At 42.2% G+C, this 18,721-nt stretch overlaps 1 protein-coding gene across 1 annotated transcript in view; it reads right to left on the bottom strand.

Moving 5' to 3' along the window:
- Positions 1-5,782: 5,782 nt before the first annotated feature.
- The window catches only part of eng (endoglin), an 85,763-nt gene continuing 72,824 nt past the window's right edge, over positions 5,783-18,721 (bottom strand). Inside the window, exons 11-14 of the mRNA XM_080742674.1 lie at positions 17,920-17,986; positions 13,003-13,113; positions 12,858-12,905; positions 5,783-12,766 (exon numbers count right to left, since the gene is read on the bottom strand). Coding sequence (XP_080598800.1) covers positions 12,645-12,766; positions 12,858-12,905; positions 13,003-13,113; positions 17,920-17,986 — 348 coding nt within the window. The 3' untranslated portion in view covers positions 5,783-12,644. The remainder of the gene's footprint in view (positions 12,767-12,857; positions 12,906-13,002; positions 13,114-17,919; positions 17,987-18,721) is intronic.

Raw genomic sequence — 18,721 nt, 5'->3', positions numbered from 1 at the left:
ACCCCCTCACCCAACGAGCACTAAGAGTTGAGGCATTACATTTTGTATAAGGCGTTGTGAGCATGTAGATCTGCTATTTTCACAATTTCTGCCTCTCATATTTGACAATTTGGCCAATGTTTAATTTGTCATTTTAGAGGTATTAAACTGTCACATTAGAAATGTGCGTATTCCCCTCTATAAACTTAAACTTTATGTTGGGGCACAAGAATGCCAGGAGGAGATCCAACGTGTCATACAGTCTCACCACAGAGGAGAGACCCCGGCTGCATAGAGAGAGGGATCACATTTTATTTCATCTTCTTCTTTTAAAAAAAAGAATTGAGGAAGGGAAGGCAGTTACGCCCCAAGTCAGTTGTTCTCAACTTTTTCAGGCCGTGACCCCCAAAATAATCATATTTGAACTGGGGACCCCTCACCCTGACGAGCACTAAGAGTTGAGGCATTACATTTTGTATAACACGGTTCTATTGTGAAAATAGAACCTCGTGTTGCGAGGCGTTGTGAGCATGTAGATCGGCTATTTTCACAAGTTCTGCCTCTAATATTGGCCAATGTTTAATATGTCATTTTAGAGGTTATTAAAATGTCCTCAAATTGTCACTTTAGAAATGTGCAGATACCCTCTATACACTTAAAACTCTATGTTGGTTTGTTCACTGTTGAGTGAGAAAACAATGTTGCACATTAAGCTAATCGTCTGGGGACCCCCAAAATAATTTGGGGACCCCCCTGGTGGTCCCGACCCACAGGTTGAGAACCACTGTTATAGTTAGACTCTAAATGCTTCCTATGTCACATGAACAATGCAGTGTCATATGATAGCATTAAACACACTTTGTATATGAAAAAAAAATATCTCTAATAAGGGTAGGTACAGTGGACATGAAAGATACAGTATGCACTCTGCTTGATAAGAAAAAATACAGATTCAGCACAATGTATACATATTTCCTTGCAATAAAAGCAGTGGACTATGGTAATAAGTAGCTGGGGTAATGTGTTGTGATTAATTTTAAATGAACATTAATATTTTCCTGGGGTGAACATTTATTATTGAAGCTCAACGTAGTTCACTGAGGGAAAAAATCTGCAAGATTCACAATGGTCTCTTGCAGGGGCGTAAATTGGGTATGGCAGGGGTATGCAGCTGCCATACCTTGGGTCCAGGGGGAAAATAAAAGTTACTATAAATCCATGAATGTCTCTTTGTCTATCTGTTCTGGTTATTATGTTGTTAAATCACACTAAAATAACAAAATGGTCACTTTAACCAGGTATTATAATTATATTCTCCACACTTGTATTCTCCCTATCTTGACAAAATGGTATATTCCCAGGTTCCGCAGGTCAGCTGCACAGGTGCAATTCATTATTGTTAATCATGGCACGTTTACTAGTCTCGCATGGCCAGACTGTTGCCCAACACGATTTGCAAATGCTCCCGGCATACAGTCTGGGGCACGGAAATAGAAACGATGAGTGCGAGATAAAGCGGATGTGACGCAACCGCTCCCTTGGTGCAGTAGCAATAACATGTCCTTCTCTCTGGAAGCATTATGTCTCTTTCAATATTTTTGGGGGCGTTATTTCGTCTTTCTCTGGTGTTGTTGGTGTTACTTCCATGATGTTTTCAAATCTTTTCTTAAACTATACACTCATAACAAGAATATGTCGCTCGAATGACTCTGTCTGTGAAAGTGTGCTTCTGTTATGTTTCCAGTGGGACTACAGTTCAGTGCAACACTGGCTACTTCCGATACTCGCCGTTCGGGAGCTGCCGTTCCAGACTCTATAGCATTCGTGGAATAGTTGTCTGGCTACACAAGACTACACGTTTACTAACATGCCAAGTTTAGCTGCACTTGAACAACCATTCCAGGCTGCCATATCCAGCCCAAGAAACTGTAGAACGGGAGAAAAATAGAATGTAGGCTACTTCTTAAAATAAATGTATCAAGCCTGTTGCTAACGTACAGCAACATGACTGGTGTCTTGCACGCGCACAAGACACCAGTCATGTTGCCATACCTTAGCTTTTTCTGAACTGATGCCACTGGTCTCTTGCTAAGGCTACTGGCTACTAGTGAAAGCCTAGCAACAGAAGTGTACACTACAGTAGTGCAACGATTCCTTGGCAACAACAAGGACGATTTGTTTTTGTATTCTGGAATAATGATTTTACACTCACTGTGCGCTAGACACACAGTGCAGAAAAGGTTTTAAAAAGGCACAGTAATAAATGGGCTACACAGCTCTGTACACATGTGTTGATTGCTTCACTTTACATGCTTAATGTGGTAGAAAATCCATCTTTCTGCTTGTATTTGGATTTATTTATTTATTTACATGTTTTTATGTTGTGGTTCCTAAGGGTGTGTGTGTGTGTGTGTGTGTGTGTGTGTGTGTGTGTGTGTGTGTGTGTGTGTGTGTGTGTGTGTGTGTGTGTGTGTGTGTGTGTGTGTGTGTGTTTGCGTGCGTGCGTGCGTGCGTGCGTGCGTGCGTGCGTGCGTGCGTGCGTACGTGTGTGCGTGGCTGTGAGTCTTGCCTATCCGGGGCTGGTCTCGCAAACTAATGGACCAATCAGTGTTACATTTCTTTGTGCACGTTGCCAGTAAGCCAAGGAATTGACTCTCCACACTATGATTTTACATATTTTATAAAGGAAGTCAAACGGGGGGATTCAGCTGAAACCTTGCTCAAATATTGAGATGAGGTCTAATAACATGCTGTTATCAGACCTGGTCCTGTCTTCTGGTGGACCATAGCAAGATATGTTGCAAGTGGGCCCCCAAATAATTTGCAAAACACTAAGAATTCAATGATAATGATTTACTGCAACTGTGTGTGCCGATTGAAAGGTGAGTGATCGTGATCGGCCGATAATGCCTCTATCGGCTTTGATCATTATCGGCTTTGCCGATCTACTGCTATTTTCACAATATTTATCTGTGGGACTGAATGTAACCTCAGCTTCAACTCCTACAAGTTGAATTGGATACTAAAGGACCTCAGCCTGCAATCCCCTAATGTTTATATATACAATGACAATGTTTTGTAAGAAGAATCATTAAATATATAAATGTTGCTACAATAACAAAATAAATAGAAGAATCTATGGATTTGACGCTGTGATCGGGAATATCGGTATCGGTATCGGCCCCAAAAATTGCAATCGGAGCATCTTTTTACGTGGGCCTAAAACAAATGGGTTGTACTACAGTAGTTCTCATTGCGATATCATATTGATAAACAGGAACTTAAAGTTAGTTATGTTGATCCAAGTCAGAACACAATCAATAGTTAGTTATGTTGATCCAAGTCAGAACACAATCATCTGATTAACCATTCAAATAAACATGCTCCGAAAACGCACGCAGCCCACACAACACCCATATCTGACCACTTAACGGCCGCCATGGTCAGATTTTGGATGTGGGCCCTGAACCATGAGAGAGGTTGGGAACCATTTGAATTCAGTTGTAGCAAGCCACTTATTTACCAAGGGAAACATGGACACACATGCGCGCACACACATGCGCGCACACACGTACGCGCGCGCACGCACGCACGCGCACACGCACACGCACACACACACACACACACACACACACACACACACACACACACACACACACACACACACACACACACACAAGCTCTGTGCAAAACTGCAAGGCCAAACAACATCTCCATTTTTAGAGCCGGAGGCGGCCTCATTTCAAATCAGACAAAACAGCCAAAGGACAATCCATATACATGTATTGTGCTTCAGCGCCATCCCTGAAAACAAGGACGTATCTGGAGGAGGTAATAAAAGGGCTTGGAGTTGGAAGCCCCGCAAAGACTCTCCTTTTTAATCAATCAACCATTTGTCCCTTACAAAGTTCAGACACATACGTGACTCCTATTCCTATAGAGATGATTATGTTTTCCAATACAAAGTTTCGACAGTCTCATTGAAGGCTTGTGGGTTTTGGGTCAGTCGTGAGGCTGCGGCAAGATGTTCTGGCGTATTATTGTTCTGCAATTAGCGAGTAGAAGATTGCAGACAGATGGTAAGGAATAATGTACAAAGCACTTTAATCAGATGAAACACCTACATTATTTAATGCATGACTGCCTGATGGGAATTTAACAAATCATTTCACTAGAGCAGATCGTGCCACATCCAAGCCGTGTATAGAAAACTGTTATGGATGTTTTATCAGATCTCAACGGATTTGCGTCATCATAAAACCTGTGTTGTAGACCCTCTAAACAGGCACTCTAAAAAGCTGAAGCTGTGCAAGATGGTATGGTACTGTATGTTATGGTATGGCATTGCATGACTACAAGAGGTCAGATAATGAATCATGTGTAATGTGGATGCATCACCACACAGGGGCAGAAAAGTCAAATTTGCCACCTATTGACATGACAACAGTAGTTATTATGAGTACTCCCATGCTGATAGTTTGACCACCAACATCTACACCATTCTAGATACCAGTGCATTTCAGTTATATATAGTCAATGCTTCTGGCTTTTTGATCCCTTGATGCCCTCTTCTTCTGAACGTGTGCAGCAGGCACGTGCACACATAGACATGAAAGGGGGCTTGAGCCCCTGCCCTTTTATCCGTCTGTACTAAAAAGTGCCCTCTCCAGACAATGAATGCAGTTTTTACTATGGTGAAATAAATGAAAATGCCCTCCTTTCCATGCCATACCCGAAGGCAGCATTCAACTGAATTGCCTTGTCCAAACTCTCCTGAACTCGAATGCAGCATCTTATGAAGGAAAGAATTGCCCTCTCTCTGTGTAGAAATCTGTCACAGCACATCTCCAGTATTGACTTGATTATGCTATAGTTCAGTGTGATATCAAGAACTGAAAATAGCCGACTTCCAAGCTCACAACGAGCTTGGAGGTCTGCTATTTTCAATATTTTTCCAAAAGGCCCTTTTAGAAATGTCAGCCCCTGCCTCTCTAACATTATCTGCACGTCCCTGGTGTGCAGTGTACTATACTGTATTTTAATTGGTTTCTACTCTTGGGAGATATATATGCTACTTTGCCTTCTGTAGCAATATTGTTTTCTAGGTTTTGCTTTTTGTCAGAATGCTATTATCTTATTGCTTGCAAAAGAATCATCCACCAACAATGTCTATTTCTGTAAGAACATGTTTTTTTTTATTCATTTTTATTAAGATAATTTCACAAAAGACATTCTCCAAAGAAGCAAGGATATAGACAACATTAAAAAAAAAAGGCTCTCAATTCAGGCGTGAGAACCCGCCAGCTACACAATAACGCTTTATTTACCACTCTGTATTAAATCATGAACACCACAGATTTAGAACAGTCTTATACAGCCTGAGTGTTGACATTTTGTGTAAATGCAACGCAAACAAGCTATGTTATGTAAGGATCTTTTTTTTTTTATTATTATCTCCACAGCAGTACACCTCAGGTAGTTACAATGAGGCTACGAAAGCCTCTATCCAAAATGATCTGTTCCTTCCTGGAATAAAGAGAGCTGGGATACAAGTGTCATGGATGCCACTCCTGTGAATGTTTTTTTGTTTGAATGTTTGTTTCCTGCAAAGGAACTGAATGTCTTGTTCTATTTTGAAGGATAACATAAATATTAGTAAAAATTCTGCGAATCCTAAAACACACACAGGCGCGTGCACGCCACACACACACACACACACACACACACACACACACACACACACACACACACACACACACACACACACACACACACACACACACACACACACACACACACACACACACACACACACACACACACACACACACACACACACACACAAGCTTTTGATGAAACAACTGCTACAGTACGTAATAATGAAAAGAAATATGTTTGAAGAGTGTGTACTTTGTGACGTGGTGCGAGCTTGTACTGTGTAGATCGGCTATTTTCGGCGCCACAACACCGCCGTACGGCTAAGTATAAATCACGCGGACATTCGTGGACTTACACACACGAGTCTGAAAACTTCCTTCCTCCTCCCAGTAAATCTACACAATGCACACAGCACATTCCATCTGCTGTGTGCCAGAGGCGTCAATTGGATATGGCAAGGTATGGCAGCTGCCATTCCTTGGCTACAGGGGGAAAAATAAAAGTAAGCCATTTACCATGAGAGGGAGTGGGTTGTTGGCTGATTGTTTGGCACTCGGCTCCGCCTCATGCCACAACCCTGAAACAGTGGTAAATCAGCCAACAACCCACAACCCTCGAATGGTAAATTGCTTTTCTACCATATAAATGAAAGAAAACACAGTTGTAACTTGCAAGGTTATTTAGTTACAATCAACTGCAACACAACAGTGGGCGGGGTCCATGAGCCAACTCAAGGTTGTTGACTGATTTACCACTGTTTTAAGCCAATCAGAATCCAGTATCTCAACATGTGACCACAAAAAGTGGTAGAATGTACTTCTTAAAATAAATTCATCATGCCTGTTGCTAAGGTACGGCAACATGACAGGACGGTGTCTTCCGCACGCCCGAAGAAGACACCAGTCACGTTGCCATACCTTAGCTTTTGCTGAACTGACGCCACTGCTGTGTGCACTGTCTGTGCAGCTGGTTTTCATGGTGGGTTTCCAGTCCATCTCCGAGGGGGAAAAGGCTCTTGTCAGGAGGTTGTAGGCAGGGATCGACGGGGTTAACCGGAGGATTAACTGACAGCACGTCTTGTTTTCACAGTTTTCTGTCAATGCCCTGTCAACATGGGGCCAGGCCAGTCAGTCAGGGTGGATCTATACGCGCTGCATCTGATATGTAAGAGTCTGAATCTGTCCAGAACACACACACACACACACACACACACACACACACACACACACACACACACACACACACACACACACACACACACACACACACACACACACACACACACACACACACACACACACACACACACACACACACACACAATTGTGGATCGTTCATCCGTAATTTGGGGTGGTTGAGCTGCAGCACGTTAAGCCCCTGGGGCCTACAGTACATGGTTCTTTTAGAGGCTCTGAGCTGGTTCTTCAGCTTAGTTTAGGCATCTCTAATGGTTCCATATAGCACCATTAAATGGTGTTTATACATAATACATTTTCTGGTGCTATACATAGCAGTTTATGATGGCCGCTTGTCCGCAGTCTGTGAATGATCCCAGCATCATCGACGAAGCGTATATAGCCAGATATCACATGATGTCAACAAAACCAAGATGTCCGGATGTCTGTGTGTTATTGGTCAGCAGGGGAATCACGCACAGCAAAATCATCTGTGTCGATTGTAGTCAGGGGATATCTTAAAAAGTCCTGGAATAAATTCCTTACCAAAAAATGTCTTCACCAATGTGTTTGTAAAGGTGTCTAGTAACACATCTCACAAAGACTGAAATTCAGTTTCCCTAGGAGAATCCGTTACAGCTTCTGAAAGTTGGGGACCCATTACATTAAATTAACTATACAGGATAAAACACACCAAAATAAATATGCTTTAAGTAGCATGTGAGGGGTCAAACTAGTGGTTTTTCATGATTCTGAATCCATTGCAAGCATTTGTTTTGCATGAAAAACATTCCTTGGGGTAAAGGCAGCTCCCACAAAACTGTGAATTGACACTATTTTTGAAGATATCCCCTGACTATTAAGAGAGTATACAAATGTATAACCAAAATTGACCCACAAGGAAGAGTGGTTCTCAAAGTGGGGTACACCAGCAAGATAGTTAGTCAATGCTATCAAAAGCAGTATAACAAGTTTAAAACTATACACATTTATATGAAAAAACTAGTGGTGTCCAACGATTAAATATTTTAATCGCGATTAATCGCATGATTTATATAGTTAATCGCGCGATTAATCGCAAATAAGTCATCAGCTTTTATCAGGTCACAATGTAACTTAGAGGGATATCTTTCAAGTCTTTTGTGGCCCTATTAACTTGGGAGTGTAAATATTTGCTGGATTTATGCAAAAGTATGTTAATCTTTTATTCGAAATCAATTAAAAACCTGAATAAATCATAATGGTATTTCATTAAACAGACTTCAGCTGATGGGTCTAAGGATCTGCTAAATGATTACTGTTGTGTCCACCTTTATGTTTTAATTATACATTGTATTTTTTGTTACATCAACAGGGATGGACCTTGTAGCCAATATAGCCGATATTGTAGTAATGTTTGTAAATATGCGATTAATTGCGATTAAAATAATTAATCGCGATTAACATAACGGTGAGTTAATTGCGATTAATTTAGTTAACTCGGACAGCACTAGAAAAAACACAAATATTGTATCCCTGGAACAAAATGTTTTCAGTGAGTTTGAGAACCACTGCCATAAGGGTCCATTTGGTTACATTTGCACACTCTCTGAGTTACAAATGGATAGATTAACAATGAGGACTTAACTGTCTCAGCCTAATTATAAGGCGAGGGCTTATGAAAAAATGGTAAAAGCAAGTAACTGTATATATACTATCACACTGTATTTGCAATTTGGTTTACACATATAACGGGTGTATACTGTCTATGACAGCATCCATTTAACAAACATGAAAAAACATAAAAATACAAATATCTCAATAGAATTAAGAACTGTAAATAAAATAAAAACGTCTTTGTGCATTTGATAAGTGCCATAAAAGGTTGTTTTCCCCCCATTTCATTGGAAAAATATAAAATAATAATAATACAGATATGGATATAGTAGTGGTATACTGATAATAGAATAATAGAATCAAATAAACTCCATAGACATAACATTACATTACAATACATTACAGGTTCCACCTCATTATATTGCACAAATACTCAAGAGGCAATTTATCCTGTTTAATCTCTTCTCCTGTTCCTAGCAAAACATACAAAATATGCAGGTATGGGTGCACGCACGCGCACGCGCGCGCGCACACACACACACACACACGCACACACACACGCACGCACGCACACACGCACGCACATGCACGCATGCACAAGCACACACTCACACACACAAACACACACACAAGAGAGAGTTTCTCTTTCTGAGTTTCTGTCTCCACTTCATTGATTTTATTTGAACTTTAGTTAAAATACAGACAACGAACTTGAGCTTTTGAATGCAGCATCAGTTTTGTTAAATGGATCCCTGGCTTTAGCTATAGAGGGCAATTATAAAGTATTAAAGCATATTTGTCTAATTAGCGAGGGATCCTTTTAAGGCTCACATGTTTATAATTTTTTTAATAAAGTTTCACAAATAATAAATTATTTCTCAAAATTAGATGTCTCCATTAACCAACTACTATAGGCGATAACCAAGGTCTAAGCAACAGAGTATAAAAAATAAAAAACGATTTGGTGAGTAATCTTTTTTTTTTTTTTTTTTTGGTCTGCTTATGCCAAATTGTTTACTACATGTTACGAGTATTTTCAAAGAGGTAAAAGAGAGGTAATATACTTATAAAATGCATTTACATTTGTACATTTACACAGAGAATTGGTTCACACACACACACATGCGCACGCACGCACGCACACGCACACGCACACGCACACACACACACGCACACACACACACACACGCGCACACGCACACGCACACACGCACGCACACCGCATCAACCAACTGTGATAATATCACAGAAATATGTCATCTGTCCTTTAGCTCAGTGGTTCTCAACATGGGGTTGCGAGGACCCCCAGGGGTCCTTGTGGGGGTTCCAGGGGTCCCCAGCTAAACGATTGATAGCTAGGAACCAAATGGACCCTTATGGGTTTGTAACACAGAAAGTGTACAAATGTAACCAAAATGAAAATAAAAATCATAGTGGCCTAGTGTACATTAAACTGGGGGTCCTTGAAATGAAAAGGTTTGAGAATCACAACGTTAGACAATAGCTGCTATATCCTTTCTCACATGTACAGTAGCAATAGCAAGTACAGTAAATGGGCTTATTATAACACAAACTCATGTCTCCTAAGTAACAGAATAGTTCCAGATCAGGGACGTGCTGGCCATTGGGAAAAGCGGGACAACTCCCAAACGGCCGGTTCATTCCCGGCCGGTCCAGGCCGGCCATTAGGAAAAAAATAAAAATAAAATGTCAGCCTTCGTTCAATTTTGGGGGCTTGGCGGCCAACAAAGTAAATCGTCACTGTCGGGCAAAAAAACGTGTATCTCCAAGTTTCAAATTTGTAATTTTTTTCGCAAAGCAAAGCCCTGCTTCATCATACAAGGCTGTCGCACAAAAGTAGTGAAAACAGCAGATCTACAAGCACACAACGCCTCGCGGTGCGAGGCGTTGTGTGATTGTAGATCGGCTGTTTTCACTCGCAAAGCAAAGCCCTGCTTCATCATACAAGGCTGTCGCACAAAAGTAGTGAAAACAGCAGATCTACAAGCACACAACGCCTCGCACTTTTAAAATGGTTTTGGACGTACAAGGTTTCCACCCGACAATGACGAAATATAATTCATGTAATTGGCCCACTGGCTTGTCACTTGTCATGATCTGAAATGGCAAATCTTTGAGTAGCAGCAGCGCTATAGAGAGAGATCTCTCTCTATAGCGCGCAATGAGGGCCTCTACAACTCTTTTTCCCGGACTGAATCAGGGGCCCAGCATGTCCCTGTTCCAGATAATTATTCATGCCTGCAATGTGAATGATGGGCTTAGGGGTATGTATAGCCATAGTATATTTAAGTATGCAGTGTCTACAATACAAAGCTGACTCTTGTATTAGTCAGTTAATCTGCTGTCCTAATGTGGTACATTAACAGTGGTAGTAATGATTATTGTCTTTTAGCTTACAATAATGAAGAGTTCCTGAGATCGCATTCAAAGAGATACATTTTCCGCATTAAACCTAGTTCATCAGCATATCTTAACACATCGGATGCCCACGTGGTGTCTACAAGTCAATTTCTTTGATGTCGCTGGAGGCCCACGACGCGTTTGATGCGTTGTACAGTAAACTATACTGTACTGTAGCTACTGCACTTGGCTACCGCGGTGATGAAACAAACTCCATTTCCCAACATGCAGCGCGCAATTACGTCACCCGGACGTGCTGTGTGTCTCGTTGACTTCCTGTTTAGCGGCTGCACAAAAATGCTGTTTTCTCCTAATCTAGCTTTTAAATCACTTTCATTTCAAAACGGCAGCCTCTTCTACCTGCCGTAACACAAACACTGTGGCTTAGAAATGATAAAAAACGGTCCTGACTGAAAGAAAAGATTTTCGCGAAATAAACAGGACATACTCGGATTACATTTACTCGGATTACTTTTCTCGCCAGTACTCTCGCCGGTAGGTAAAATGACGCGTTGCCATGGGCACCAGCAAATTAAGACACGTTAACCACGTGGGCGTCCGATGTGTTAAGTAAGACTTATTTTAATTTGTTCTGTAATTTGGAATGTAAAACATGTCTGCCTCTTTAACTCTGACTAAAAAAATAAAACAAGATTGTTCCTTATATAGACCTTGGGATTGCATGAAAATGGAGTTCTACATTTTGCCTAGGAGTTAAATATTGACCCGGAGCAACAATATGTGATGCAACTCCAGTGAAACACTTTTTTTTTTTTTTGGTTAAGTATTAAAAGAAGCATAGAAAAGTTACTTCACTGGAGAAGTCTAGTGTTAAATATGAATTCATCTCCAGACTTCTAATCGATAAGAGGTAGCCATGGACCGTTTGAGCTAACATTCTAAGACGAATACCCCCTGGGCTGGGAAGCGCACATTTTCTTCATTTGTGAGAAATCCTAAAAGTTAATCTTATTTTGTCCCCAAGACGACGATGATCATATTGAAACCTTCTGGACAAGTTCCTTATCGTCGACATGAATGCGAATCCGTTTCTCTCTTCTAATGTTTTCCAAAAAGTCAATCTTTTGACCGGCTTTTCCCCTGACTGACTTCTTATTGTGCCTCCGTCACGTCGGCACAATCCATTGAAAAGAATGCCGTGAATTTCCTGTTAGTTCTTAGGGGATATGCTTTGTTTTTCCTGTTGCTGGGAGCCAATGGGGTTTCTTTCTCTTTTTTTCTATTGCCCTCTTTAACTTCCTGTCTGGGAGCCAGGGCTTTACAGCGAGGCTAGAGAGGTTAGTGTCAGGAGCCATAAACCAGACTCCTGCCATCCTTCAAACCGTCTCTGCTCGCCTCGCCGCCCCACCCCCCTCTCCACCCTCCCCCCAGCTCCCCGGCCGCATTGATTGGAGGCTCCGCGGGTCACAGATGAGAATTGTGCTCGTTTATGAGAGTGAAGGATGCAGGCGTAGGGCGGGCCGGGAACGCTTCTTAAGCCACTTAAAAACCTAAACCCCGCGGTACAGCGGAAATAGCGGATCTACAAAGATCAAAATGCGGCGCTATGCGTCGTGTCGTGAGCTAGTAGATACGCTATTTTCGCCGTGCGACACCGTCGTACGACGTTGTATAAATTAAGCATATAGGGCTAGGCTTTTTTGGGGGTGTGGGGGCCTTGAACGACATGCCCAAAATAGGGTCTGCCGGGGTTTACTGTATGTGCTTGAGTAAAAATTACAGCACAAAACCCATATAAGTGGCATAAAGGAAGATGGTGGTACTTGAAGGGTGGAGGTTATGAAGGCAGTTATCTCATGCCATGCTGCTTGTCGGCGTGCTCTGGGTGCTGCCGATGCTAGCGTTGGCGCTGCTGTTCTCCGAGGGGGATGGGTTGGTCGATACAGGTTGTCGTTTTGTCAGAGAACAGGGACATCCTGCAAGAAAGGAAAATGAGTTCATCGATAAGTCAATATGTGATATGAAAAGCGTATCTTTGTAAAATGGCAAGTTGGATTAATTACTCACCGGAAAGAGTTGCTGCTGTTGAACTCACGTCCAGTCCAGATGGATATCCTGCAACCCGTAACAGCAAAGATTATGAGCAAAATTATCCAAATTAACACCAGGATCTGTGTAAGTCAGAACGGGTGACCTTGAATAGGACCTTTACCTGTTTTGATCTTGATAAACCACAGGGCTCCAATAAGCAGCACTCCAATTAGAAACCCACCGAATGCAATCCCCAACACAGCTGCCAGGCCAAAGTCAAAACATGGTGGTGCTGAAAAACATACCAAAAACATGTATACAAGCCTCTGTAAAGGTAATATTATGCGTAGTTACTACTACTGTACATCATTACGAGGTATTTACTACAACTAATTCTACTACTACTGCTACTAAAGATAATAGTGAACCTTTATCAGTTCTTATATACTTATATATAAGACTTTCTCAACAGAAATTACAGTGTTTTACAATACAAAGTTATTCACATACAGAAGAGGAATGAAAAGCAACAAACAGATAAAACATTCAAGCAATACAGGTTAAAAAATGTATTCTATAAAAGTGAGTTTTTCCAGACAGATTTAAAAGACACAACTGAGGTCTCTACTCTGAAAATCTCAAACTGCATTATTGCATTTTTACATACGTGCTTGGGAAATCAGTATAGTGGTGATCTAACCCTCCGATCCGACCCTTGATGCTGAGTGCCAGGCAAGGAGGCATTGGGTCCCATTTTTACAGTCTTTGGTATGACCCGACCGGGGATCGAACCCTGGCCTCCCAGTCTCAGGGCGCTAAACACAACGCCATTGAGCTGGTCAATCTGGGCCTACTGTATGTCACAGCCCAGTTGTGAAAGTAATCAGTGCAAAGAATTTCTGATTTGGTCTAATGCAAATTGGACACTTGACTTCATAGTCAAGTGTGGGTTAGCGCTTCACAAGCCATCATTACCGTAATTACAGAATACAAACAAAATAGCAAACGGAGTCTCAGATCACTGTTCTGCACTAGGGGTGCCTGTCTGAAAACAAGAACTGAGACTGTCTACATGTGGAGAATAAGAATTGCAGAGGAAGGGAACCACCAGTGATTTATACTTCATACGACGGTGTAGCTCTCTGAAAATAGACGATCTAGATACACGTACGCTAGAATAGATCTTCTATTTTTGGTAAGCGACGTCATACGACCGCGTATAAATTAAGCATTCCCTTTACCCATCTCACTCTGGACCCTCTACCTATATGCATACTGGCTAATGTTGTAAAATAGGCTTCATACTGTACAACTCTCTCTTCATGGAGTACAGAAAAGAGACGACAAAAAAAGAGTTGTATTTAAGTGTATTTGCTGTACGTTTGGCAGTAACCCCTGCCACCATCCAACGAGATTTGCATCTTCTAATCTGTAGTCATTAAGTTGGGTTAAAGCCAGGTTAGAAACTTTTCCCCATCAGCAGGGAGAGAGGAGATGGAAAAATCCTTCGGGACATGCCCCATTTAACTGAATTGTATGGACACTAGCACTTTAAAGCCTAATATGCAGTTATACAATTCCTGCAATAGTGTCATTTTCATTATAACGTTATCAGGAGGTGGCTCTGAAATATTGACATTCTATTTAAGGCTAACAAGCACACGGATGCTGGTCCAGCTGGAACCTTGACCCGTTTGATCTGCCAGCACAAAGTGGCCCCCTGAGTGCTGAGCAAGTGTGACATCTGGCGGTCATTCTGGCTAACAGGACCCCAGAGTAGCAAAGTTTTATGAAACTGTGTCTTTCTCAGTCATTGTTAAAAGCACAGTATATACTTGGCCGCACAACAGTGTCACTCTCCGTAGGGTTTGAATGTAGTGTACATATCGTCGTTGTCGGGTGAAAACCTTGTATGTCCAAAACCGTTCGTTTTGCATTTGTCATTTTAAAAAATGAACTAAACTAGTGAAAACTGCCGATCTACAAGCACACAACGCCTCGCACCGCAAGGCCTTGTGTGCTTGTAGATCTGCTGTTTTCACTACTTTTGTGCGGCGGCCTTGTATGATGAAGCAGGGCTTTACTTGGCGAAAGAACGTACACATTTGAAACTTGGACATACAAGGTTTCCACCCGACAATGACGATATGTATGTTTTGTTTGTATTGTATGCATTTTTATTTTCTGTTACAAAATAGGAACATAATTTACATAGGAAACTATAATGCCATACTTGGTCAGATAGTTTTCTGTGTATTCTTTTCCTTATTCGTTTCCTTACATTTGAACAAAACTAAAACAGTGCTGCTCTCTGAAAATGTTCAGCTTTTTACAGCTAACAAGCGAACACATCTTATTGTGTTTCTATTTTATTTTTTTAAATAGGCTCGTTCCCCTGGTGTTCGCTTTGTTCTTTTTCATTTTGTTTTGCACCATCAGTCACGTGCCGGCTCAACTATGTGGAGCTTTGACAGCGGAGCTGAATAAACAGAGGCAGGAAGAAGAAGCCCCCAGTGCAGGTGGACAGGAGGGGACCAGGAGTGGGCCTGCTCTGTGACTCCTGCGAGACCCCCGCCGGGACGCCCACCAAACAGGAAGGATGGCTGAACTGAACCGGAGCCCCAGATCCTGGCCAATCAAGTGGTCCGAGGGCAAGCCGTATCACGCAAACACTGGCGAACTCCAGCCAATGAGTGGCCAACCGCGCACACAAAAACAGTTCAACAGTTCTCGGTATAGATGTGAGAGAGTCGGGCGTGTTGATTAATTCCGTGAGCAATTACTTGGCAGGCGAGGATGAAAGAAACTTTTAGGTCAACGATGGGGCTGCTTCTGTTTAATGGGAGGAAGCGTGATCCCTTGCCACCAGCCCCGCTTCTCCACAGTCTCTCCAGAAACTTGAATATCTTACGTGACTCAAAAAAAAGAAAGAAAAAAAAAAGCGCACACACACACAAACACTAAAAAAGGAGAGAAAACAGGACACAGGAAAGGCTGAATGAGCAGACAAGGCAGCTTCCCGGCCGGCCGCCATTACAACACTGATGCGCCAACCTGCATCTTTGTACTCCCACGTGAAATAAAGGAAATAGGAAGTCGGAGGAAAAAAATAACTAATTCACAGAGCCCGGCAGCGACGTTTTTACCGAGCCAAAACATGAAACTACGTTTTATCAGCATTTTATTTTTCGCTAAGAATGAATCGAAAAAGAAAAACAGCCGAGAAAAATAATAGGCGCTCCCCCCGGGGCGACACGCAGTCACTGAGGAATGTGAGATTTGTTCCTGTCTCATCTGCCCGGAGATTGTCCTCCCTTTGAAGAATGACACCTTCCCCTCTTTGTGTTAAATATGCTCAAGGCACCAGGCCCAAAGCTGCGCGTTTGGACGGCTGTCCAGCTTAAGACCCCTTACACACACACACACACACACAGTCACACACAATGGACCCCCCCCCCCCACCCCTCCCTCCCTGGGGGGTCATTAGTCCTGATTGTGGCCACAAGGTCAGACTGCAGACCTTCCTAAAGGAGGAGGCCCCACCCACATCGCCCTCCCACACACACACACACACACACACACACACACACACACACACACACACACTCCACGACATATCCTGACCTCTCATCTCCATGACGACAACCTGTGCAAGCGTCAGTGCGGATGGAAAGCAGCGGTAGCCATGAAAACAAGAAAGATTACGCGACTGGGGTTTTGTGTGAGTTATGCCTAAAGCATGGCAAAAGACAACATATTATATATATCGTCGTTGTCGGGTGGAAACCTTGTATGTCCAAGACCTTACGTTTTGTATTTAACGTTTTAAAAATGAACTAAACTAGTGAAAATAGCAAATCTACAAGCACGGCGTTGTGTGCTTGTAGATCGGCTGTTTTCACTACTTTTGTGCGACAGCCTTGTATGATGAAGCAGGGCTTTACTTGGTGAAAAAACGTACAAACTTGAGACTTGGAGATACAAGGTTTCGGCCCGACAGTGACGATATATATATATATATATATAACCCTAACACTAAAGCAGGGGTCTTCAATGTTTTCAGGCCAAGGACCCCTTAGTTGAGAGCGAGATGAAGCAGGGACTCCCATAACCTTTTCATAGATTCCATATACCGGTAGTTTCATTGTTTGATAGCACAATCATCAGTGTATTTTGGATTCATGTTAATGCGTGTTTTCAAATATCTAACCACTTGAACGGTCAATAATTAATAAACTTGATCTTTCACTCTGTACTTAGTCTGCTCTTTTTCCCCTAAACCACAAACACCAAACCACTTTGCCGAAAATAGCCGATCTACAAGCTCACAACGCCTCGCAGCGCGAGGCATTGTGAGCTTGTAGATCTGCTATTTTTGGCTAAAGTTATCAGAATATGTACGCTAGGGTTCAAGTGGTTAATATAAAAAAGGGGAGTTTCTATCACACAAAGATTTGGAGGACCCCCTGTGGTAATTCTGAGGACCCTCTAAAGCCTTGCCTGGTTAATAAACCAGACCGAACACAACAACAGCACCGATCCATTGAGATCCTTCCTCAACCAGCTTCAAGGGTTGGCCAATCAGGGTTGTATGCTTGGGGCACGTGGTTTCTGTAAGCTTGGGGCACGTGGTTTGGGGCAAATCCCAGAAATGAAATCCCAGACTCTCTTCCCAAAACGAAGTGTGTGATAGAGGCTGGCAACGCCAGACAATCTAAAGCCTCTATCAGAGTCCAGGGTGAAGAGCTATTCACTTCACTGCGGTGTAGTTTTCTAGCTATCACCTAAAAATCTTGAATGTTTTGTGTGCACAAATCTGAATAATGTCCCTTGTTTGAAAAGACACAATTACAGGGACATCGGAACATAAGTCACATACAAATGAGCTGGTCTGTAATTAGCCTCATAATAAAATTACTCACGGTAACATAGATATAAATCTAGTCTGCTGCTGTTGCACAAGAGTAACATCTGCACATGTCCGATGCCAAAGTTAATTGAAAAACGGCAACAACTGGATCTTGAAGGTCAGACTGAATACAGTAAATCATCCACACAAATGTGTGAAGGATGTTTTGTGAGTAAAAACTGAACTCACTTGGCGGCAGCGTACTCGGCTGGGTAACCTCCAGGTTCCTCTTCACTCTTCCCCCGTCTCCACATTGCTGATGAGAAGGTCAAAAGGAACACATCATTAAGTCCACGTGGCGGCTCATCAACTACACTTGAAAGGCCTGAATGTCACAAGCTTTGAAATAGCCGAGAAATATTATATACCACTGTGAGTTCACTCTGGATATACTGCTTACTTTTTAGATCAAAGCTTGAAACATTGGTATTGTTTCTGCCTGCTACCATCTGGCGCGTGGTTCCGCAAACTTGAAGAGCGAGAGCGGTCGGCTCAAAGACAGCTACTTCCCCCAGACAACCAGGTTTATGAACCACTGACACTTAATGCCTGTTGACTGTCTGTCTAAACACTCAAAGAGGCAGCTTCAGTACTATGCACGCACATAGTCCCCCGCACCACCCCTCACCCGCTGTATTATTTAACACTTCCCACACACAGGCACTTGACACTTTATGTAAGATTGAACAAAATCACTTGTGTACTTGTATATCAGATGTAACAAATACAAATCTTTAATCTAGTTTTGTGAAAAACAAAGGCACGACGAGCAGCGATGCTGTACTGTACATGTCAGCTGAAGTTAACAGCAGGCCAAGCTAAATTAATATACTGTAACAGCTGTTGTTGTGATTGAGTACAATGAGGCATTAGAAAAGAATCTGTGATGTTTTTTTTGATTGAATGTTAAAGTTCATCCCTCAGAATCTCTAGTCTAGTATCTGTTTATACTGTAGCTGGATCCAATCTTTTGTTTGTACGAGATGTATCT

The sequence above is a fragment of the Nannobrachium achirus genome (genome assembly GCF_963921795.1).
Source record: "Nannobrachium achirus genome assembly, chromosome: 15".
Classification (NCBI taxonomy): domain Eukaryota; kingdom Metazoa; phylum Chordata; class Actinopteri; order Myctophiformes; family Myctophidae; genus Nannobrachium; species Nannobrachium achirus.
The sequence above is the reverse complement of the archived record's forward strand: the minus strand, read 5'-3'. Positions and strand labels throughout refer to the sequence as shown.